This window comes from Numida meleagris, chromosome 8 (genome assembly GCF_002078875.1).
Source record: "Numida meleagris isolate 19003 breed g44 Domestic line chromosome 8, NumMel1.0, whole genome shotgun sequence".
Lineage (NCBI taxonomy): Eukaryota > Metazoa > Chordata > Aves > Galliformes > Numididae > Numida > Numida meleagris.
This window is the reverse complement of record NC_034416.1, coordinates 3,818,660-3,843,431: the sequence shown is the minus strand read 5'-3', so window position 1 is coordinate 3,843,431 and position 24,772 is coordinate 3,818,660. Positions and strand designations below refer to the sequence as shown.

Here is a 24,772-nt window from a genome sequence, read left to right as displayed (position 1 = left end):
GAGCACTATGCCTGACTTAGTCCTAATGCAGTGTGCTTGTCATTGGAGATGATCCTGGGAGGAACAGGAGTGTGCAAAAAGGTGGGGAAAAAAAAAAAGAGCCTATAAGGAGACAGCGAGTTTTTTCTTTGTTTCCTGAAGGCTGTCTAAGCAGGGCTGTTTTCTGTACTGGGCTTGGAGCAGCAGACAGTCTCGTGCAATAAATTAGTTGCGGCAGAGTTATCTGTTGGTCAAGGTCTCTCTGTAATGCCTGAGAAAACAAACAAATCCTGTAGCACAAAAGGAAAACTGGTTTAGGAGAAGGCAGTCTTATAGATGGAATGTATGGTGTTCACATTTAAAAAACGACCTGTCTGAAAGGAGAGTGGCCAACGTTTCTAGGCTAGAAAGTCACACAAAGCGATGTGAAGGTTTGATAGCTGGGCAAGTCATGCAGTCGTGGACCAGATACTTGCCCCAGGCAGGCAGAGAAGCATCTGACTGCGCTGGTCATGATCTGGCTTTATTTGGCACAGAGCAGAAATAGCTCTCGTTCGCTACAGACCTTTCTGATGCTTTAGCAGTCTGGGTGGCTCTTCAGAAGGTTTGCAGTGATTTTCTGTGCCCTGCAGCTCTTGGGGCGAGTCTTGGTGAGCCTCAGCAGTGCTGGAGGTTGTTGCTGGACCTCCAGGGGAATTCTCTCCATCTGCCTCCTTGGGCTAAGACACTCAGGGGTAAGGGAGATGCTAGAGTCCTGTATGATTTCTCTGGCCAAGCAAACTTGAGCCGTAAGACTTTTATGAGAGAGCTGTCTTTCAGGGTGAGGGAAGAAAAAATATGTTTGAATTCTGCAAAACAAACACAGTTTGACCCAAGATGATGACAGAAAACTTTACATTTTACAGTCTTCTCATGAGCAGTTACATAAAACAAGTTTATTTTCATATCAGTGATATCTTTGATTCTTAGAATACTTCAGTGATAGTTGAAGGGAAGGAGAAGGAAAAAAAGGATTTTTCTGTTCAAAAAGGACCAATGTCATTGGTATAGTGTATTATGTATTAACTGAGTGAACTGAAAGTAATTAAAACGCCCTGGAGACGGTGCCACCACGGGGCCTCGCACACTGACCTCTTTGTGTTGCAAAGGGAATTCCTCTGACTTAGAGTATTTTCTTCTCTGTTTTTAAGGCGACCACTTGAAAGTCTGCTCACAAGCCTACACGTGCTGCACTCAAGAAATGGAGGAGAGATACAGTCAACTGAGCAAACATGACTTCAGAAACGCCGTCGTAGAGCTTAGCAATCACTTACAAACGATGTTTAGTTCCCGATACAAGAAGTTTGATGGTAAGTGCCCAGACCTTGAACTTGCTTTCCTTTGCGTAAAATGCTAAGAATTCCCATCCTGTTCTGTATGCGGTTGTTCTGCTCTGCCTCCCCCTTTGCTGGGGAAGTTCGTGACACATTGCTCTGGAGGTGAGGGTAGTGCATGGCTTGTTTTGCAATCCCATGTGAGAGAAATATTTGCTGATTACAGTTGTTTGTTTCCTAAAGGGAGATCTCTTTCTGATTAATCGTTCAAAAAGCTGTACTGCTGTCAACTTAGATTGCAGTGAGTTTGTTTGTATATCCCTGTGGTGCATATGATTGTAACGTGCACATCTTGCAGCCCTGATCCACAAAAATGCTGATCTTCTGCAGTCTGTTATGAACCAGCAGGGTTTGTATCAGCTCACTTAGCCTTTGGGGCTAAGTAGAGCAGCAAATAAATAAATACGGAGATGTCTTTGTGCAGAAATCGAGGGTTCAAGTGTGATGCAGGGTCAGAAGCAAAGTGAACAAAGTCTCGGCTGAATTCCCATCGCTCAAGTGACACCAATTGCTGACTGATAAGCAAATGTCTGGTCTCAGCATTGCCCTCGCATCAGCAGGAGGGCTGTGCTCTCCTCATAGCCTGACAGAAGAAACTCCCTGCGGAAGCAGCTGGCACTCACCTGTGCCAGTGTCCTGTATTCACTGTGTGCCCCAGCGTCATGCTCCTGCACAGGCTGCCCTTCTTGTCTGTGGGGATGAAGTGACACCTAGATGCATGTGAAAGTATCTGATGAGTTAGTTAAGTGGACTAAGCTGCCAGGACTTTTTGTTGTGCCCATGTTGCATCACTGCCATCTGTTAGCAGAGGGCGATTCCAATGCATAGCTCCTCAGGGCTTTTTTTTCTCCCTTGTTTGGTCGTTAGTAGAGAATCAGTGTGAACCTATACCCTGGAGTCTGTGCCTTGAACCTTCTAGGGACTTTCTCTGTGCTCTTAAAGCAAGTAGCAGCCCCTTTTCTTCAAAAGAAGTTGGCACCTGTGAGAAGGAAAAAGTCCCCGAGTATGAAATTGCAGTGAGTCAAAGTGAAATTACTCAATCCTCTTGATAGCATCTAAATCTACTAGCTAAGTATTTCCCTCTTAAATGTCTGTTGTCTCTACCTGCTGCTACACCAAAGGGGTGATAGAGAGAGAACCAAAGTGTCTAGACTTGCAAGCTTATTAAATGCAGAGCAAGGCACTTAATGAAATCCAGCCCATAGATAAGCCCTTTGAAGGAGGGCAGAGGAACAGCATCTGCTTCACCTTAAATGAACAACGAGGCTTCTTGAAATGCTGCACTGAACGCAGAGAGCATGCTCAGTTCACTCTATTAGCATCCCTGACATGGTGCAGACGTATTGCTAGGTGTGTCTTCTCGTTTTCATGGTGAGAGATGGCTACAGGAATGTGTGACAAGAGGAGGGTATTAAGCTAAGTTGGATCCCTCTCAAAGCATAGTGCTTCAGACTGGGGGTGCTTTGATAGGGAGCCTTGCGAAGCTGTTCTGTTGGCGCGACTTGGTTCTGCCATCAGCAGCTCTCAGCATGCCCGCTGCCGCTCTCACCACTGTGGCTCTTCTGATCTTAATCCTGGGAGTCCTTGAAAGGCAAATTTGGAAGCGGATAGAGTGATCCTGTTCCTGGAAGCTAGATTTGCTGTGCCCAGCCTGTCCCTGAAGCATGCTTCTCTGCCCTTTTTGAAACTAATGAAGGAGAATTAGCAACCTCTTAAGCTTGTCCCTAAGCCTGATGCTCCTGTCTTTAAGCATTTGTTAATATCAGATCTAAATCTTCATTTGCTGTAGACAAAACTGATTTAGGATCTTTTTTTTTCTTTTTAAATCTTACCTGGGGTGGAAGCAGAGATTAACTGATTACCATCCTCCATTATTTTCCTCTTGGAAGACTTTTAATCAGGACTGCCTGCCTCTCACTGGCCAAGTCACCTGGCGGCTGACTGCACCCCATTCTCAGGGTGCTGTTGGTGGTGGCTGAGCAGTCCTCCTCTCCAGTTCTCAGCCTTTCCCTCTCTCAAGATTCCCTGCAAAAAATGGCAAGTTTTTGGAGCATCGTGCTTGGACTGCTGTGGAGGTTTGGAGTGTTTGTTTTGCCTTCTGTGGACTGATTGGCTGTTTGTGGTGGCTGTTTCATTTCTGCTATCTCGATGCTCGGTGATCTGGTCAGGCGTGTTCTGTTTTTTGCTTTGCCTGTTTGATTTCTTGTCAAATGTCCTTTTGTGATGGGGGGCATTCCTTTTTCTGGATCAATTCTCCGGTTTGCCAACACTTCACTGAGTTGGCCTGACTTTTCTGCCCTGAGTATGTGGCACTCCTGTCCTTTATAGGCTCTGCAAGGACCCTTTTTATTCCTTTACCCAACCAGTTAATGATAGTTGTGGGTGGAATGCAGGCTGGGAGAAACCAGCCTGGGACGCCACTTTAAGATGCCTTCCCAGTTTGTTGCCCCCCAGCGACTGTGTTTTTGATGTAACTTTGAATCTTGGTGTGCTCCAAACTTTTTTTCAGTTTAAATAAGTTGAAATAACTGGAAAGAGAAAGGTGATTGGAACACAAATCTGATGGAGGTGGCTTAGCAGTTGCTTGGATGTAACACATCCAACTCAGAAGAGAAGCAGATGGCCAAGAGCCACATATTTGCCCTAAGCTCTGGGGATGTGATTTGAAAAGCATACAGTCCCCCAGAACTCTTCCTTTGCAGGGGCCCTTGCTCTTATTTTCACATTTGCAGCTCTTTAGGGCTGCCTCATTAGCAGTAGCCAGATCCATTCGAATGAAAATAAAGCTGACAGAAGAGCCACGCATCCTCTGCTTAACAAGAAATCATCTACACCGTGTAGCTGGACTGAACAGGCATGATGAGTTATTGCAGAGACTTAAATTCACTTAACTCCCAGCAAATGGAGCAGCGACTCCCCTTGCAGGGTCACATCTCTGTGTTTGGCGATGACACTCCAGGAAGCAGCTCTCTCACAGCAAGACGCAAACTGTGACCCCTAGCTCTCTGGAAATCTTTGGTGCAGGCTCTCTGGTTGCTAATCTCTCAGCCTTGACATTCAGGTCCAAGAGAAGAGGCAAATCTGTGCTGCCTCTGCTATGTGCTTGACCTTTGCAGCAGTTGCCACTGTAAAAGGACAGTCCTTGGATGGAGGCTGCAGTGCCCTGTGGCTGTAGGAGCATTTGCATCAGCTGTTGCTGGAGTGCTGTGTGATGTTGGAACAGTTGCCAGAATTGCTCTGATCTGACACCAAAGCCGTGTGCTTCAGCAATGGATTATCTCCTCTTAATCAGGAGCGTAGAACAAGCTTCTGATTACCATTCCCCAAATGGCTGGCCACAAGTCACTTCAGCTTCTAGTATGTAATTGTACAGTGTCAGCTTCTTCTGTATGTGTTTGGTTTGCAGACACAGGGAGAAGACCGGAGTTCTGGAGTCCAATATCTTATATATTCTGTTTAAATATTTGCTTACAGCACAGCTGTATGCTCCTGGGGGTTTCTCCTGTTATAATTTAAACCTAGCCCAGCCTCAGTGTAGCAGTAAGGTACATATTTCCAGCAATAAGGGAAATGCTTTTTTTAATAAAAAATATGTGCTTTGGGAGTTGTTGGACTCTCGATGTTTTTAAGGTGAGGATTTGCTGTTTTTTTTTTTTCTAGTATATGTGATATCAGATGCATGTTCGCAGGCTTCACTGAGAAGCTAGTAGGTGACATTTGCTGGCTATACAAGCATCTCCCTATATGACAACAACTGCCATGGGACGCAGGAGGAGTGCTGTGACATGGTGGCCGTCCTGAGCTGCCACAGAGGAAGCCGTGAAGCTGTGCAGTGTGACCACATCCCGTGGCACAGCAGTGGCTGCAGCAGGCAGCGTTCTTTCATCTTCACCGCTTGGTGCCCCTCCTCTCTCCCAAGGATTAATAATTTTAGAAGGATTAATGGTGACATCAAGATTGTTTAAATGCTTGATCCCTTTTATTAAGCTTGAACTTTCATCTCCACTGACCTTTCAGGCTGAAGTTTTCCATGCTGGGGGCAGTGGTTTTGGGAAGACGAGGTGAATGCCAGAACAGAAATTGGGCTCAGCTGTTTTGAGGAATTGGAGCAGGGCAGGAAGCAGCAGATAACTCTTCTTTAGCATTTCTGCTATCCTGTTTCTCCCGAGATAAGCTGTGCTTTGGTTGTTTGGTTTTGTTAAAGACACCTCCTGAATCTCTCAGAAGACACAACTGTTGTGCCAAGCCTGTTTTAGGGAGAAATTCTGTTTTCTAGGTTCATTGCACAGCAAATGAGGAAAATCAAATCCCCAAAACCCTGTGAGCAGAGGGACTGCTAAATGACTGCTGTGAAATGCTGGCTGGTTTGTTGCCGTTGCTTTTAGCAAGCTGCTGCATTTAAACCAAGTTTTGTCTCTTTCTTCCGAGTGCTCTGTATTTAGGGAAGACGTGCAAGATTTTGCCTCCAGTGGTATTTAAGAATATTATGCCCAAGAGGCAGAGCACGCAGTAGGCTTGATGCTCGCTGTACCCCAGCGACAGGAGGATTTGCACAAAACTGCTCAGCCCCAGCCAGCATCTGGGAGGCTATTAAATGCCGAGTGTCCCATTTCTGCTCCGCTCCTCCCCGCTGCCCCCTGACTTTTCCATTAGTATCAAAGATAAAACAAATATGAAAGTGTAAAATGAAACCCCTGTGGGACAACGAGCGGAAAGAAAGCGAATCCGAGCAGCAGGAGCTGGGCAGTGGTCCCCCCCCTCCACAAGGGGCACGTGGGGCCACAGGTTGGGTTCAGTGGGGTTATTTCTTCTGGGCTGGCTGTAGGTCAGGGCTTTTACACGTGATGTAGGTTTTGAGAGGGGAGAGTGGGACGTAACTTTCCTGGTCCGTTGTCCCCTTGCAGATGATGGGTAGCTCTCATACGGCCTTTGGGTTACTTTGCACAATGCACTGGGTGCAGTGTGTGTGCAGGCAGCTGCTGGAGGAGAGCCGAGGGAAGGGAAGAGGAGAGGCATATTCCCTTCACTGAGGCCTTTCCTCGCTGTCCTCCATCTCGGTGGTCTCTTTCCCACTGCTCCGGACAGAGCGGAGACAAACGGTGAAAGACGAACCCTGCGACTGTCCAGTTCCTAAAGTTAGAATTTGGCAGATAATCAGGACACTACACCTGACCAAAATAACTGCCCTTCTGGGACATTACTGTCACATTAACTCTTTATTCAGAAACTGCCTGCAAGAGCAGAGAAGTGGGGCCTCGTCCTGCTATTTGTGCCAGGGCACCTCACGTTTGTGGCACCCGTGGGTGCTGTAGTGCTCTCTGCAGAAGGCTGTTCCCAGGAGTCCTGGCGCATCAGGAGCTGTGCAGAAGGCGGCTGGAGATGTAGTGGACTTTTAATGCCTGTTCTGCAAGAGCCATGTGTTTTTTGAATATACCTTTGAGGAGAGAGCATTAATGGCATGGTAGTGAACCTTCAGCACCTTTGAGGAGAGGCCATTAGAACCTTGCATTAGCGTACAAATAGCATAGTGGTGGTGTCTATCTGCTGCCACTCAAGTGTAGGTGAAGGCACAGCCTCATTCTTTCCTCTCCAGAAAAGACTGTCACAAAACCTCACCAACCTGGGTGGAGAATGGTGGGACGATCCCTCATGCTTTGCAGTGAGAACCATTGCCTCCTGCTGAGAGCTGGTCCTTCGCCTTGGTTTTGAACTTGTGTTTGTCTGGGGTACAGATGGAGTGATTTAGGAGGAGCAGAAGGGAGCAACCACCAACGCACTTCCTTTAGAAAATCCCACTTGTGGGTTTTTGTTTGCACTTTCCCACTCACGCCAACAATAATGAAGCAAATTGTCTGCTTTCTCTGCTCTCTCTGCCCTGGAAGTTTGTTTATTCTTTTAGCTGGCTCCTTTCCATCTGGAGATCTTTAAAAAGGCACAAAAAACTACCATGATTTTTCCTCTTGCTTGCTGAGAAGGTTCACAATGCTGAGCTAACGGTGAAGGGGAGCTGACTTCTGCTTCGGGAGGCTTGGAAAGATCCTGATGTCACGGCATCACTGGGGGAGGAGATCCCATGTAGAGGGAGTCTCGTGCCCCACAGGTGAGGGGGAAAAAAAGATGAGATTTCTGTAACTGAGTGAAGGGTTCAGCTATGGGCAAGAGCACTTTCTGTGTGGGCTTAGGGGAATCAAACAGCCTTCTTTCTTCCATCTCAGGTGCAAGCAGTTCTGCTGTTAGGATTGCGGGTAAACCTCTCTTACGCTTTTGCTTTTTCAGAAGACAAAGATGTGGGCAGCACGCTTTATACTTGGCTGTAGGAAATGTGTCTGGTGTTCTCTGGTAACTAATTGCTGTCAACCTGTCAATGAGCTATTGTTTGTCTGTTTAAAATTAACTCTCTTTTCCTCCTTCCTGCACAAAGAAACCACCTAGCAAATGTGCAGGCTCTGATTCCTTATGTAGTATTGGGAGCTCCTCCCCTGGATGCTGGTGGAGCTGGTGGCGTTTGGGTTCTTGTGCTGGGCTTGAGAGCATGATATTCCCCTGGAGCTGGCTTGTGCTGCTGCCTTATCAGTGTTACATGTACATCCAGCTGTTTGCAGACTAGGTGAACAAGAGCACTGGTTCTGCCTGGGAGAGCTCAGTGCAATGTGAGACAGAGGTAACGGGAGTGAGAAAGCTGTCAGCTACTCAGCAGCACAGGTCCTCCTCAGGCTCTTCAACAGTAATTGTAGGAAGGGAGTCTTGGAAAAAAGATGCACGTGTCAAATACCTTTGAGTGTTCCAGAAAGCTCTTAAGAAATGTAGGATGCAGCTTGTAGGGAGTTTCGAAGTTTTGCTTCAAAGATTCACAGCTGCTGTTTGCTGTGTTGGGGTGGGAAGCTGGTGTTTTGGTACCAGCTGGGCCTGGGTCAGCTAGCTCTAAAGCAGCTGGGAAGTAACAGGGGAATGGTGATAATTAGCCAGGAGGAGACTGGAGGTCAGCAGGAGGGTGGGGAGGCAGCTGCAAGGGAGGAGTGCTGAGGAAGATGGTGTTGAGTTGTGGTTGCTGGGATGGGAGCTTGGGATGAAGGATGTTCTGCTGGGGGAGGAAACAGCTATAGCTGGCCCAGAGCGGGAAGCATGAGTATGGAAGGTCCCTGGAAATGGGGAAGAGGAGGATACAAAGCTTGTGTTTGTCCTGCAGCATGCACCAAGAAGAGTCCAGGGCCGCTTCTGCTTTCCTAATTATTAGGATAGCTCTTAGGCGGAGCAGGATATGATATGCTGTTATTTGCTTCTTGAATCACGGACAGTAGTCTTGATACCATTCAGTGTGTTTTTTCCTCCCCACTTTCATTGCTTCTTAGTCCTTTAAAGAGTTTGATCACTGTGTGACAGCCCTGCTCTCGGGCTGAGTGTTAGCTTTTCTGAGTTCCTGCCAGCCCTGGGGTGCAGATGAAGATAATGTTCTTAGGCCCACCAGAAACAAGAAGTCCTAGAAGTCTTTTTTTTGTCCGTTCATTTTTTAAAATTATTTTTATTTTTTTCCCCTCTGTGAGGTTGTGTCCCAGTTGTTGTTTTTGTCTTGAAACGTTTGAATAATTAAGCAAAGTTCTAGGAGATTTGGCAGTGCCTCCTCGCTCTCTGAGGCTCACATATCATGGCTGTTTCAGTGACACTGGCGTGATTTAAGCCTGTGTTTCTTCTAACTATGCGGAAGAGTTCTTCCCATGTCTGTAAGTGCTAACACATGTTTGAAAACAGGACAGAGGAACAGCTTGTGGATTTGCCCTGCCCTTCCTGAGTTCATATTCAATAAATGTGTTAACACTATGTATTCATTGATTTCTCAGTACTTCTGGAAAAAGGTTGTTAAGCTATGGTTTGTTTTTCCCTGGTGGAAATTACAAATGTGATATATGTAATAAAGGAAGTGAAAGTATATTAAAAGTAATGAGGCACATTTGGGGAAAAAAAAATCTTTTTTCCTTTGGAGTAAGTGGCATAGCTATAGATGGCTTCAACTTTGAGGTGAAAGAAGCTGAGAAACATTTGTGCCTTTTCCTCCAAGTCCCTTTTGTCTGTCTGATGTGAATTCTGCATGCATCGTAGGAGGAGCTGTAGGGCGGGCTTTGCATCTAGAGATACATCTCTGTGAGGGGATGGGGATAGCCCCTCTGGTGCAGCTTGGGCAAGAGTGTCTGCCTGGGAATCCATCTTGCTGCTACGCACGCTTTATGAGTAAACCATTTCATGGGAAAGTATAATTAATCTCTTTGTGGCAGTGCTCTGCTGCATACACTAGAAAACGTCATTATCTGTACAGACAAGCAAATTAAAGGTTTCCATAAGGCAGACAGTCCTTAATTAATCATAATCTGGACAACATATTAAAAGTATACCTGAAAAGGCGGGTTGCAAATTATCTAAAACTAATTAATTGTGCCTATAAAAGTACAGCATATTCCTTCTGTGTGCTTGAATCTGGTTTTATTTGTTTAAGGTGTGTTGAATAATTGCACGTCTACCCAGTATCGGTTTGCATAGTTAATTTGGAAATCTTCATCAGAATAACCCTAAGGCCAGTTGAAAGCATGGCTGTAAAATAAGCAAACATGATGTGTGGAAAATTTAGAATGTCTGAAGGCTGCTGGGAGTGGAAACATGTGGCATAGCCCTGGTTTGGAAGGACACCCGTACACCCAGACACGGCCAACAAATGGGCACCTGTGCATTTCGTCCTCGACAGTGAGGAAATTCAAAGCAAAACTTCACACTCCAGAGTGAGCAGCTCTGGGTTGAGTTCCAAGGGCTCCTGGTTTGGGACATGGAGGTCCTGCTGAGGAAGGAGTCAGCTCAGGCCAGCAGTTCTGTCCTCATCACCAGTGTTTGTAGGGAAATGCCAAAACGGGCTGTGGGTGAAGTACAGCGTGCCCCTTTGATGTGTTCTTCTAATCTCCAGGAGCTGCTTTTGATTTAGGTGGGGCTGTACAGTACAGCAGAGGGCTCTCCCCATCAAAAGCCATCTAATATGAAAATCCCACTCTAAATATCTGAAAATGTTAGCACAAGAAACAGGAAAATGCTACATCCGTTTCTCCTTGAGGATATTTTCAGATGAGACCTGTGAACTCAACATTTAAAATTAAAAAAAAAAAAAAAAAAGTCCAAGGAAGTGGATTTATGGTCTGTAGGTGGAATTTGCCCTATGCCCTGCAGTGGGTGGAGTGATTGTTTCTTCAAATAGCTGATGTATCCTCAGCTTGGAAGGAAGATAGTTTAGAATTCTTCTGGCTATGGAAACTGGTGTAATGTGGAAGCACCTTCAGGAGGTGCTGGGTTACCAGCAGAGCTGGTCTGCCCTCAAGCTGCAAACAGGTGATTGCTTGTATTACCTGAAAAAAGGAAATTGCCAAGTAACTGTGGTTAAATTTTCCCATTGTGGAAATTTTTTTATGGAACAGTTTGTTTAAGAGCAGGAATTCCTTTTTCTCCAGGACTCTTATTACAGAAATATCAAATGTGTCATGTCCAGTCTTTCTTACTTTTTCCTGACATCCTAGATTTTCCCCTGAGTGCTGGCATTGAAATTCTACACTGAAATTCAAACTTGTTAAAAGAATAAACATAGCCCAAAGATGTAGATTGCCTGTCTGCAGATTACATCCTTTTCTATGTTGAGAAGTTAATTGCATTATAAATGTCATCTTCCTCTGAGCAGCGAAGTCCATAGGGTCCACAGGATTTATTTACAAATTTCACTGTTTCATTCTGGTATTAGAAAAGATTTTCTGGCTGCTGCCATAGGGCAGTTCTGTGGATGGCAGCCCTGCTACCATCAGAGAAGGATGGCATGGCTGAGCCCTGCTCCCTTCCTCCAGGGCCCTTCCTGAGTGACAAGGTGGTTTTCCATCAGTTGGTCTCAGCTGAGGTGGGGAAAGCAGTAAAATGTGCAAGCAGAAATACATTTACAAGGAGTGTGTAAGGTGTTGGGAAGGCAGCATTTCTTAGGGAGATGACAGCTCATTATACACCTCCTTACAGTTTGCAGCATTCAGTAAGTCATGAATAACACTGATACCAAATGTGGAGTGATCAGTGTAGGTGCTTGAAAGTGGCTTTTCAGGAACACTGCTTGTGAAGGATTTCTGTCTAAAGTAGCCTCTGTTTCTGTGAGATTTCTGCATTGGTACTAACTGCTCAGATGCTTCCCCTTAATTTTGCACAACCCAAACATGGTGCTGCTGCCCGTTCTTCTCAGCACCTTGTCTACTGTCTGTCCTTCAGCTTGTGTCCCAGCTTGTGCTGCAGCCTTGTTGGCATGTGCCTGTGACCTGCATCTGTTAGGATTAGACCTAGCAAAGTGGCAGTTTTCTCCATGTAACCCAAACAGCTCTCCGTGCTCTGCTATTATTTGGAGACCAGGGAGGTGGGATGTACTGGATTTCCTTGAAAACCATGTTGCTGCTCCCGGGGATCAGTTGGTGAAAGCCTTCCTGATCTTGTGTGCTGCTTGCTTTTGTCTGTTTGTCTGGGGGCCACCCCTTGGTCTGTGAGTTTAAACAAGATAACTGGGAAGCCAAAGAGAGCCTGACATCTTTCTGGATAGCAGAGTCTCGGAGAGCACTGTCAGACTATGATTTGTCGTCTGTGAAAAATGTTTGCATTTGACAGCTTTTCACAGGAAGCCTGTCAGAGTGATAATTTAATGAGTACAGATTGCTTGCAACACAGCTGTAAAACGTGCTTTTACAGTGCTGTAAAATAAGCAACTGAGTCCTTTGTGTGTTTGCTTTGTTTGAGAACAAGTCAACTTCTAATACAAATGAAAGGTGGTCATTTATTTTACCCAGCAAACAGTCAAGACGTAAGAGAGGAACCTGCCATTTTTCTTCTTGTGGTGGCAAGGTTAATGCTGGGTTACACTGGCGTTTGCTAATCAGCTTGTTTCTGTGAAGGGGAGGATTAATATCTAATGAGACTGAGTGAGTTACTAGTCAGATTAGCATTTAAGTCATAAAAAGGACTTTTGGACTTTCCTCTCTTTGCTGCAGACGTCTTTACCCCTGGTTTGCACAGGGAAAAGGTTGTGTTTTTGCCCAAGCTGATATCTTTAAGGGGAGAGGGAAGACCTCCTCACCCCGATGTCATTCTTTTAGTGTCAGTCTTCCTTTGGCCTCCTGGGCTGTCACCCATCCAGCACCCTCCATAGACCCAGTGGGGCCTCACATGGCCCAGCCAGCTGCTCTAGGCCCATGGACCCCGGCCTACATGGCCTGGGCTGTGCTGGGGAAGCTTTGCAGGATGGGTGCCAGCCCTGAGGACACGCCGACTCTTCTGTCCTCCTCCCCTTCTTAGCTGGAAAGTGGCACTTGAACGTGTATTTTCAGACTGTGAGAACGATTTGCTGGTGCTCGAACCAGAACGGTCAGCTTTGCACGTGCACGGTGCCTCCTTCAGCAGTGCTGTGTTGGGGTTTCAGAAGCGGCTGGTTTTGGTGGGAAGTTTTCATTTCTTCTATTTACCTTCCTTCTAGGCAAGGAAAAGCTGTTGGTGGGAAGACTGCAGGTGCACAAATGTTTACAACTAATTAGGTTTTTGGTAGTTTTTTTTTGTTTATTTTTTAGGTTATGTAATGAACATACTAGGTTTTAGCCTGGATTAAAATTTGTGAAGAGATGAACTACTCTAAAGCCTGAATCGGTTTATTCAACTTTCAGTTTAGAGCATAGCCATTAATTAAGTCTAGGCAGGAGAATGAAATGGTTATGGCAGTATGGAAGTATTGCTTGAGATAACATTCTTGGCTTAAAATATTGCGTAGGGTTCCTTTAGACCAATGGTTGGAAATATGTAATAGATTTCACGTCAATGTCATTTTGAAATACAGTCGTTGCTGAAGAGTTCTGCTGATGCATCTGCCAGATCTTGTGCCTGGTATGAAAGTGTTTAAGTAAACAGCTTATTTGGTGATATTAAAAGGTCTGAGCTAAGGAAGGAAGTGAGCCTTCAAAATGATTAAGTGAATTAGAAATTAATATACACCAAGCTAATCTCTATAGTATAAACTCAACAGAAAAAAATCTTCCTGGAGAGGAAATGCCAGTCATGGGAACGAAAGTGGAGGTTCCTGCTGATATTGGACAGAGGACGTGTCGGGTGTTTGAAATCAATCTCTTCTTCCCTGGATCATTTCTCTTGTGCTCCTAAGAGGCTGCATTATATACAGCTATGTCAACCACCAGGCCCCATGACTTTGTTCATCAGGAACTCGAAGAATGTTTCAGTTTTTCCAGAAAATGTTTTCTGTGTTAGTCTTTGTTTGTACTGGAGCACTTTGAAGACTAAAATCTGAACTTCAGCATACTTTTAATACATTTTAACAAGGTTTAAATTCACACCACGCCAAAATATTTTACCCCCTCCTTCTAACAACTTCTGGCTTTAAACATTACTCCTTTGAGGATTAAAAAAAAAACAACAGAGGCATGTTTTATTAAAAAATATTTATTGAATATGAGTCACAGAAAAGCAGAGGTCAGAATCCTCAATTGTGAGTGGCATGCATAAAATAACCCTCTCCCTAGGTCCCCCCTTGAGGCTGTGCCCTGGGTGCTGGTGTCCTGCTGGGCTTGGAACACATAGATGAGCACCAGCAGGCTGTGTGAGTTTTCTTTTCCTGTGAGAGTTTTGCAGGTCCTGTTGGGTGAGGAGGGAAAATTTCAATCGTGAGGAGTGTGTGCTGGCCACCAGCATGTGATGGAAGTCCCCATGGCACATTCTCTTGCTTCTCTTACCTCCCTCGCATGCCTATACAGGTGGAGCTGTGTTCCAAAATGGCCTAAAAAGCTTAATGAATCTCTCCTCTATTATTTTATCTCATCTAACAGATATCCAAGGCAAAGATTGTCAAGTAGGGTGATCTTTCATCAGACCTACTAAATGCTGGGTTTTCTCCTTTGAAGTGCTGCCACTTGCATAGGAGCAGTTTTTCTTTTCACTTGTGCTGATGTAGATCAGCTTATTCCCACTGTCCAGTTTGCCCTCAGCAGTATCTGCACCTCCCTCCATTGGAAACAAAGCCTTTTCCCAAGTGTTGCATCTTTGGCAGCACTGACTTGGTGGGGGATGTTCTTTAAATTGACCTGGCAGATGCATACAGAGTGCCAGATGTCACTGGGTCACCTTGCTACTGGCGTCAGAGACGTGTGTGTCACTGCCATGATGCCGTGATGGTGTTCCAGCAGTGGCTGCTCTCCGGCACCAGTCTGTCTGGTGTTCTCAAATACTGAACTGAAGCTGCCTTTGCTTTTTGAAAGCCACGAAACCTGGAGCTGTTCTCTGTCATCTGAAAAATCCCTTGGCCTTCTTGTCAGTGTCAAGTGTTTAGCCCTTGGATTTTGAGCAAATTCTGGCTTAATTGCACCTTCTTTGTACTGCCACAAACATCTGAAGTCCTGCGTGCAATCAGAACCAATTACATAATTAGAGACAGGCCCTGTTCTGAGATCTGACAGACTTGAAACAGAGGAGAAATAACACAAAGGTAGATTTTGGGGTCAGTTTTTAAAAATGTATTAAACTTGTTAGTTTTTGAGGCTGGTTTATCGTCATTGCAGAAGATGAACTGACAGTAATTAAAAAGAAAGATGTGTTTGTTAAAACAGCTGTTTCGGAATAGTTTTTTTTTACTTTACTTTCTGATAGTTTTGGGCTCCAGAATGACTTTTTTCAAGATGGCTGAATGGTAACATAAGAAACTGTTTTATTTTTTCCAGTTTGCTTACTTTTGTCATGATATTTAGTATGGATCAAAAGGTATTTCACTCATCCAAGCCTTAGAACCTAGAGAGGGGTTTTGAAGGGTGATTAGCTTATAAAAAGCAAGCAAGGTTGTTGAGAAATTATTTAAAAATTAGATATGGAAATCATTTAAAAATCAATTTCTTTTGAGTCTCCTTGTGCTGCACTTTCAAGTTAAGCAATGTGCAAATGCTTAACCCAGTGCCAACATTTACCGTGGCTTCTCTTGCTCTTTTCTAGAGTTCTTCAAAGAGCTTCTCGAGAACGCCGAGAAGTCACTGAATGACATGTTTGTGCGAACGTATGGCCGCTTGTACATGCAGAACTCAGAGCTGTTCAAAGACCTCTTCGTGGAACTGAAGCGATACTATGTGGGTGGCAATGTCAACCTAGAGGAGATGCTCAACGACTTCTGGGCACGCCTGCTGGAGCGCATGTTCCGGCTGGTGAACCCACAGTACCACTTCACGGATGAGTACCTTGAGTGTGTCAGCAAGTACACGGAGCAGCTGAAGCCCTTCGGGGACGTGCCACGCAAGCTGAAGCTACAAGTGACTCGAGCGTTTGTGGCAGCCCGCACCTTCGCACAAGGCCTTGCTGTTGCGAGGGACGTCGTGAGCAAAGTGTCCGCGGTGAGCTCCGTCTTGTGTTTGTGCTTCCTTCCCATGGACCTGCCATGGGTGGCAATCTTTCCCTGGCATCACGCTTCTGCAGAGTGCTGTAGATGCACTTAGCTCTTCCATAGGCGCCTAAATGCATGACAGATAGTTGAGCACAGATGGGACCAGACCCCATTTGTTGATGGGAGAGCCCAGATGTGTGCTTTGTGGTAGAGTCACGTTCTGGAGATGTTCTGCCCGTGGGCCACCACTGTCCTGTGCTGCAGGCCAACAGCAGGGATGTTTCCCTGTTTGGTGCTTGTCCTCCTGTCTGTGGAACAGCAACAGGTTGGAAATTAAGTCCCATCTGCAGTGGAAATAAACATGTTTGCTTGTGTAATTACTGTACCTTCTTCGTAATATTGCCCTCAAATTACAGCGAGTCATGGATGTTATGGGCATCTACTACAGAGCAACTGAGGACTTGTTCTTTGCTCCCAGGCATGAGGGGAGGCTGTTAGCATGAGCAAACAGTACTTTTATGATAACAGTAAGCTGGAGCCATATGTGCAGGGCAGGAGCCTCTTGTATTTGTCACACATGTAGCAGCAGTCAGGCCTCAGACTTGCATGGCTGTCACTTTTGGGGATTCAAACTGATACATCATTGTTCACCTAAATGTTTACCTCTCTCTTCTCATAAACCACTGTAGAGTGTTTTAAGTGGGATGACTTTGTTTGTTTTCTTCCATGAGACATGTCTGTAATTTAGTCTGAGTTGTGTGGTATATGGAACAGGTGTATTAGGTAATCCCCTTGCACTGATTGTGTAAGATAAAGAAATATTAGTGATTTCCTTTTTCCAGATCAGCTCATTTCTTGTGGTCTGGAAGATTTAGCATAATCATTTAATCAAGCGGAGGGGTTTACTTTATTACTCTGCAACCAGGTAAAAAGAAAGTGCCAGGCTGGAAGGGCAGGCAGGAGTTTGAATCATGCTAAGTGCAAGGAATAAAAAACAAATAGGGAAAAAAAAAAAAAAAACAAAACGAAATAAGAAGCACTCTTAGAAGAAGAATGCTTTTTTGGAGGCAGCACAAGTAGCTTCAGTAAGTGAGATGATCGTTCAAATTGCTTTGTCTTACAGGGATAACATTAAAGTACTGTGACTGCCAAAAAAAAATCTGCTTCCATGCTAATTTTTCTTGAAGAGAGTTGAGAAAAACAGACTGTGGTAAGCCTGCATGTGTGTGACAGGACAGAGAATGTTAACAAGGGAAGAATTTCATTGTTGATATATCCAAGCTCCAGGAGTATGTTGCTAGTGGCCAGACATTGTAGGTACTTGAACACCTTGGGTCCTCATTTATTAGCGATGACACTCATGTTATATGTATCTTCGTGCTGCTTGCATCTAACTGAGGGTAAGTGTTGTAGGGCTTTATGGTTATTATGTGGGGTCCCTTCGATGAGACCACAAAACCGTTGAGCCTCAAAGATGCCATCCCATGGGGGAAGGAGTTGTGGGAGAGAGGGTTGGTGCTGGATCGCACGAAGTATTTGTTTCCATGTCAGATCATGGCAAAGCCTCCCAGCCTCTTGGTTGAGGTTTCAGGTATGGTTGCTCTTATTTCATTTCTGGTTGCTTTGCATTGTGGTAGATATTTTTGTCAGAAAGAAAGGGAAAAAGAGGATGGAGTTTTCAATGCTGGGCAGTGAAAATGAAGTATTTGGGAGGTCTGGATGCTGAACGCCAGTATGGCTTTGGGGAATGTGCAATCACTTGATAGACAGTAAACCTGTGTGAGTGAGGGATCGTGTTCATGCTCCATCTGCTCAGAATTCATCAAAATGTCTCCAGACTTGACACAGTACCACGAGGGCTATGGTCCTTGCATCTGTTACGAATCAAAGTCGTGAACCCGAGGTGGCACTGTGATTTCTTTTTCCCTTTTGAAGATCCATGAGTGTAGAGTTGCCTTCAACTCTGGAATTAATTGCTTGAGTGTGCAAGGTTATCCATAGACCCACTCAGCTGCAAAAATAGCTCGTGCTCCATGCAGAATTACAGTTACTGCACTTTGCACTTCAGTTTCACAAGTTGCACTGCAGATCGTGCAACGGATCCTCGTTTTGGCATGGTAGTTGAAGTCTGTGCTGCTGAGTATCTAAGCTTTAGTTGCAGCAGTGGAAAGAATAATCTTTGTAGTAGTATTTTAGTCTCATTCAGTGAGAACCTAACATCATGTTTCTGCAAGACACAATTGGGAAATTCTATACGTGAGTTTAAAAGCTAATGTTTTTATGCCTGCTGCTTTGTGGTTGTGTTTTGGGGTTTCCTGCATTACGTATAGATTACTCCAGCTTTGCTGAGCTCTATATAATGACTTTATTGTCTTTGCTTCCTTATTATTTTTACAGAGGAGTTGTAGTGGGATAACTGCTTGTACCAGGGATTAGCTTGAGGGATAAATCTTCGTCTTTATGAAAAAATGTCCAAAGTAATGCAAATTAGCTTTAATGCTTCTTGTAACAAGTAAATCAAAAATTTGTAATTGAAAATTCTCAGGAGGAGAAATACAAACTACTGTGAGATCCAGCTGTTTTTTGCTTTCAAGTGGTGCTATTAGGGGAGCAAAGAGCACTTTACAGAAGAACAGCATTGATAGCTTTTTAATGATACGATATATTTTTACATCTTCGCTAGGGAGATGCATTTAGAAGGTATTGTTCTCCCATAAGTTGGGGACGAAAGGGGAAAAGAATATTGAAAAGCTGCAGATGTGTGATTTCAGAGCCAGAATACTAGAAAATAACTTCAATTCAGCATTGATTGGGTCAGAAGGTGTGCATTGCTGCCCAAATATACAACTGTGGGAAAGCTGTATGGTTTTCAGAGAAAGCACAGATTTTTTTTTTTCAAACTGAGTCTATAAAATGCACTTTAATTTTCCATTCAAGTCTTCCCCCCCTCAAATTTCCTAATTAGGCCCCAAAGTACAAAGTTCTCCAGATCTGTCCTGAACAGCAAATCCAAGAAAAAAAGCCCAGGTTGTCTCTTCTGCCTGCTTGAAATGTTTCCTGCATCTGAGTTCATCTGTGGATGGTTGTAGGCCTCCAATGCTTTCCTTTGTCATCTGCTGAAGAGTGGTGCTTTCTCTCTGACCTTCCTGCCCCTGCCTTTGGGAGACGGAAATCTGCCCATCCCGTAATCAGTCGCTTGCTACTTAGCTCTTGACAGGCACTAAAATCAGCAGGGTTAAATTGCTGCCAGCATTGACATTTCCTGCCCCAGCTGAGCGGGCTCTTTTCTGGGGGGAAAAAACAGAGCAAATACAGGCCAGAGCCCAGAGTGCCTGAGAAAGGGTGAGAACCAGGAATCCTGCAGTTCTCAGGGCGCAGAGATGTTTCCTTAATTGGTGACACGCGGTTAAACCCATGTCCCCATCTGGGGTCGTGACACCTTCGAGGGCAAAGCGCCTGGAGGCTCATTGGATGCAGGTATGGGACAGAGGTCCCTGTTGTTAGGGGAGAAGAAAAAAGTGAATTGAAGAACTGAGCATGTTGTCAGCATTTTGTAGGGTCAGGAGTAGCATGCTTGACCCACAGTGTAGCAGAGAAGGTTTAGTTAGAGGTCAAGAGTCAGAAGCAAAGGCCTCTGGAGGATGCAGAGTGCAGCCATGAGGCACTGAACTGCTGCATTTGCATCCCCCATCTCTCTGCAGAGGTGTAGGTGGAGACATGGTGATGGGACCTTGCTACTATTGTGCCACTGGGGAGAGTTTGCTGCTGCTGTCTGGGAAATCTATGCTGATGAGCTATTGTCTTGGAGTTTTCACCGTTTTTTCCTCCTACACTTAAGTCTGATCAGAGCAGTGAAGGCTCCTGAATCACTTCCCCTGTGTGTTGGAAGCCACATGAGATGCAGTTGCCTCAGTGCAGCTAAGCCACTGGAAAGGGACTTCCAGCCTGTTCTTGGGAGCCCTGTTTGTTTTGTCAAGGACAGACAGCAGCTCTGAAGTTATATGCAAGGAATGATATTTAATTTGGAAGTGCAGATATGAACCATGTGAAATCGATGCATAGGTTCATGTGAAGAATGCACCTACTTTGTGATCTACTGTCCTCAAGAGACATTAACAGCCATGAGGGAGCTGCAGGAGGTGTTTGTGGTGGGTGGAGGAGCTTCATCGGTATCGCCATTTCTTCCCTAATGAAGTGTGATGATAGCAGCCGAGGGGGGAATTCTCTTGAAGCCATTTATGGAAGATAACTGTGGAGGGGGCAGGTAATCTGCCTTCCCACAGCTGCTTGAAAGCTGGAGAAAGAGCCCCATGACTTTTTAACCCTCTTTGCTCTGAGCTGCTCTTCTCTAACAAGGCATCCAGTGAGCACAAGTTGAAGTTAAACCTGCTTGAACCAAGTTACCGTTGGCCTGTGTGAGCTCCCTTACCTTCAGCTGCATCTCCTGGGGAGTGGTTCCTGCCCTTTTTTGCATGGATGCTGAATGTAATTAAGGCCTCTATCAGCAAAAATATGTGGGCAGTAAGCTCTTATTTTGGTAAATATTGTGCCCCTCATAATTACCATTTGGCTCTAAAAGTTTAGTTGGTGAGCAAAGGTCCAATCTCCTTTTGTGTGGCCTTCGCCCTTGGTTTGACTTAAGAGGAATGTGTCCTTAATCCTTTTCCAAAAGGAAGTTCATTTTCCTGAATCAGATGAAGCCAGGCACCCCCTGGGCAAGAGCAGACCCTCCCAATGAAGTGATGAACAGAAATGAAATTTGTTGCTTGCATGCATGTGTTGAGAGGAGGTAAGGGACAGATGCTGCTGCTCTGTGGGCAACTGCAAACCAACCAGAAGAGCCAAGGAGCCCTTTTAGTGTTGCAAAGAGATCTCCGAAGAGTTATGTCCAGACAGCAAGTTGCAAACTGTGGGGCTGTACCGAGGGGCCACCGTGCACAAGGACATTGCCTTCCACGTGCCAAGGGCAAACATCAATGCAGAAAACAATACCAAGCAATTCTCCACATCAAAGATGACCCTGAGAAGACCTGCCAAGAATGTGGCTGCATCTGCCTCAGCTCCAGCCATTTGAGGGTCTGAGCTAGGCATAGCCTTCAAAGCATGCTCGAGCAGCAGTCATTGTGGGTTTAAGGGGCTGAGAACATGCATGGATGTGGCTGTGGGTTTCAAGCTGATGGCACATTGCAGGAGCATTTCAGTCTGCTGGATTTTCTTTCTTTTTCCATCTTTGCCACTCCCCGCACTGATTCTACGGTTAATTCTGAAAACAATAGGAGGGATAACTAAGGAAGTTTTTTGGTGTTGTTGCCAAAACAAATGCTCTCACTGTTTGGCTTCTTAAGCAAACAAAAAGCTCAGAATTGTGTGCTGCATCTCTGGGTTGTGGAGAGAGGCAGGTGCTTTGAGAAGAAGCTGTGTTTGGAGGGCGCTCGTGTTTGGTGGCATCGCGTGGGATGGTATAATCCTATGGCTGGTGGAGGGCCACTGCTAAAGAATGCAAACCCTTCATGGTGTCTCACAAGATGAGCATGCAGTATTCTTCTTTTGACATGTTAATATTAAAACTGAGCAGGTCAAGCGTACAGTGTGTTGGTTGTCAGGAGCTCTGCTGTTCCTACCTGGCAATGTCACATCTGCATGCGCTGGAGGGGGGAAAAGAAAAAAAGGCAAACTGTAAGTAGAGAATCAAGTGTAAATGCACTCTTGAACTTTTCTTTGCGCAGAGATGAGTGTAACCAGACAGATAAAATTGTAGAAAACGTCATCGTGGGTATTGAATACTGACGAGGCACAGAGGTGTGCTGTTCCCAAATCTCTCTCCTAAATGTGCTCTGTTGTGCAACACCTTGGAGGCCCGGATCTGTGGTTACATCAGATGCTTTCTAAATTATTCATGCCCTAGCACTGGGCCAGCAGAGTCGGTTAAACGCTGAAATGTGCTGTTAATTCCAAAACACTTTCGTTAGAATTTTTGGGTTTGGGAAGCAAACCAAGAGCCACCCGAGTGATCTTTGCAGTGAGCTGAATGTTTGACTAATGTGTGCTCTTGCAAAACATGGAGCGGAGGAAAATATTACACAAGTAAGGTTGTGTCAAGCCCAAAAACCAACGATGCTTCACTTGTCTTGCAACTGGCTGCTCACCTGGAGCATCCCACGGTCCATCACCTGGCCTTGGAGGTTTTTTCTTTCGTTGTTCTTGTTTCCTTTCTTGTCATGAAATCATCTTTCCATGTCACCGAGGAGTTGCTCTTTAAATCTGCTTTATCCAATATTGCCCTAATTCAGTTTTTGTAAAGTAAACACGACATAAATCAAAAGTAATTTCACTGTGTTTATTTTCAAATTGTTGGATTTTGTTTTCTGGTGGCTGTGCTGCTGGCATGGCAACGCTGTTACTGTGCAAGCTTGGAGAATAAGAAAGCCTGAGTTATCAGTGTTATTATAAATAGTTATTAAAGCTGACAGGATTTAAAATGTTGTTATTAACATTCTTAATGTTAACTTCAGGGTAGTGAGAGAATGAAATGTGGCTCTGGCAGCTGGTGGGAGTTGCCCGCTTGGCTGCAGCTCCCTGCAGAACCATAGCTGGACCTCTGTCATCCCTCCTCAGCTCTTCCCTCCCTTAGGAGGGAGAGGAAAAGAGGCTGGTTGGGTCTCTGAACTTTCACTGCTTGCATGGATTGGTTTCTGGAGTGTTGGTGGCTTTATGTAGGCTGTTAAGGAGCTATTTCCCTTGATAAGTGGGTGCTTCAATCGTGAAGTTTCTACCAGGATTGCGCGTCCAGGTGCAATTTCTACCTGCTAGGAGAAGGCTAAGGACACAGGGTAAAACATTTCCGTTATGTGAAACTTTAAATTGTGGTGGATATGACAATGTATCCAGAAAATGCAGATTTTGTTACACAGAGCAAGCTTCATTTTTAGAGGAACAGGATTCCATCTTCACCAGTCAATGTAAGTTGAGGTGTACCTCAACAAATACTGCATGAAACATTTGAGTTAAACACAGAAATCCCGTAATTGTTTGTTTTCCCCTTTTTGTGTGAAAATCTGTAGTTTTTTTGAAGTTCGAGTCCGATACGAATGTGAAGATTGGTGCCAAAACACATCTGTCAGCAACTTTTAATCTTCACGTTTGACAAAGCATGTAGACATGGACAAATTGTAATTTACATGATGGAACCACAGGGTGATGGATTGCCGCAGTGGCATGGGACGGCACAGAAAGGAAATAAATTTCACAAGATAAAAGGAAGGGTTTGGAGTGCATTTACTTCTATTATAAGCTTTTAGAGGCTATGTGCACTGCAATGTACTACCTGGGTTCAAATCTACTGGAGTAAATCCTCTTTGGCAAGTAAAGCTTTCTTTGGGACTCAGCTTTATTAGGAAGGAGATTACTTGGTTTTGAGGGTCATTCTAGAGTACCGTTTGAATGAACTTGAGTTGCTTTCCAAGATAAACACAACCCTAGAACAAAGCATATCTGGGTTTTCTGTTACATACAATGGTGTTTTAAGAGCTTGCACCTGGCGTGGCACAGTGAACATTAAAAGCCTGTGAAGAATTGCCAGTGCAACATATGGCACATCCCTCTGACAGATCCAGAATTGGTCTGGACTGGGCATGGGCGTGTTGCCAGGGGTTAAGGTTCTCGTTGCAGTGATATGCAGTGGTTAAGCATTTATCAGTGTTGTAACGAGGTGTAATTACTCATAATCTTCCCTGAAACCCTTTCTTGTAGGCAATCTCTATTTATACTTTCCTGTTGCTCTCTGAAGCCATAAAATGTCAAATCAGGACTGGTGAATTCCTCCTTTGTCTCCCTCCTGCAGTTGTATTGCAAAATAAGAGCTTATCTGTGGGCTACATCCATCATAAGCTACGGCTCCGCTGGGCAGTCACTGCAGGCAGGGGTTTGAAGAAGCTGATGTTTTGTCGTGGGGTTTGTTGTAGGTTCAGAATGACTCTCTGCAGGGAAGGAAGCCAAACCCTATTGGTTTTTAAAATCATACCAGGTCTTTGTTCCAAGGATGCACGCAGCACCTAATCTGAGCGAGCGGCCAGTGTCTTCGTAGTGCTGTTCATCCACAGTGGAACGTAGGAAGGAGGGTTCGGTTTCCCCTGCATCTGCTGGGATCCATAAAGATCAACCCGATGAAATATCAAAGCGGGGTGGATGCTGCAAGGTCACAGCCGCTTGGTGCAAGCAAGGAGCCTAAGATGGGAAGGCGCTGGGCTGATGGTTTTTCATAACGTGCTGCTGTGTGATCCCTTTCATAAAAACTCTTCTTTCTACCATGGGGTTGATGGAGCCCTCAGTTCTGCTGGACACTGCTCTAGCACTTGGCTAAAGGGCACCGTGGTGCTGTGAACCTTTTTCTGATTTTCTTCCCAAGGAGGATGCAGGGCACTTCTGTGAGGGCAGGCAGTGGTAAGATGGCCAGGATCTGCTCACAAGCCTCCACTAAGCATTGTGATCCTGGTGCTGACTGCTGAGTGACACGGGAAGGCATTTTTGTCAGAAAAGTGACTGAACTGGGGGGATCCTTCAGAGCTCTGTCTGTGGGTATGAGATGTTGTTTTGGTTCTTCTTTCTCCCTCTTCAGCTTTTTTGCTGTCAAGGACTGGACCATCTGGATGGCAGATGATACCTTTACATTTGTCTGTTTTCAGTTTTCCTACTATAAATCGTCTGATTTAGCTGTTTTCTGTTGCAAGAGCTCTTCCCAGCGTTTGAACTAGCTCTGCCCCAGTGGGGAGCATTCTGCTGGGGCTCCTGCTCCTGCTGCGCCTTCCAACCAGCCGTGCTCTGAAGCCTCCAGATCGGATTCCCCTGCTGCTGCAGGCAGCTCTCTGCATTGAGCACCATGGCTCCGTTTGCTCCACCAAATGGGCAGCAGGGTCTTTTGTCTGCAAGGGTTTGGGGCCATGTGTGCTCCTGCCTCCGTGCTATGAGTTTTGTCAAGTCCCAGAGTGGCTCAGCTCAGCTAGCAGGATGAGGGACA

At 45.2% G+C, this 24,772-nt stretch overlaps 1 protein-coding gene across 1 annotated transcript in view; it reads left to right on the top strand.

Moving 5' to 3' along the window:
* The window catches only part of GPC4 (glypican 4), a 38,365-nt gene continuing 14,762 nt past the window's right edge, over positions 1,170-24,772 (top strand). The window contains exons 1-2 of the mRNA XM_021405865.1: positions 1,170-1,328; positions 15,378-15,769. Coding sequence (XP_021261540.1) covers positions 1,220-1,328; positions 15,378-15,769 — 501 coding nt within the window. The 5' untranslated portion in view covers positions 1,170-1,219. The remainder of the gene's footprint in view (positions 1,329-15,377; positions 15,770-24,772) is intronic.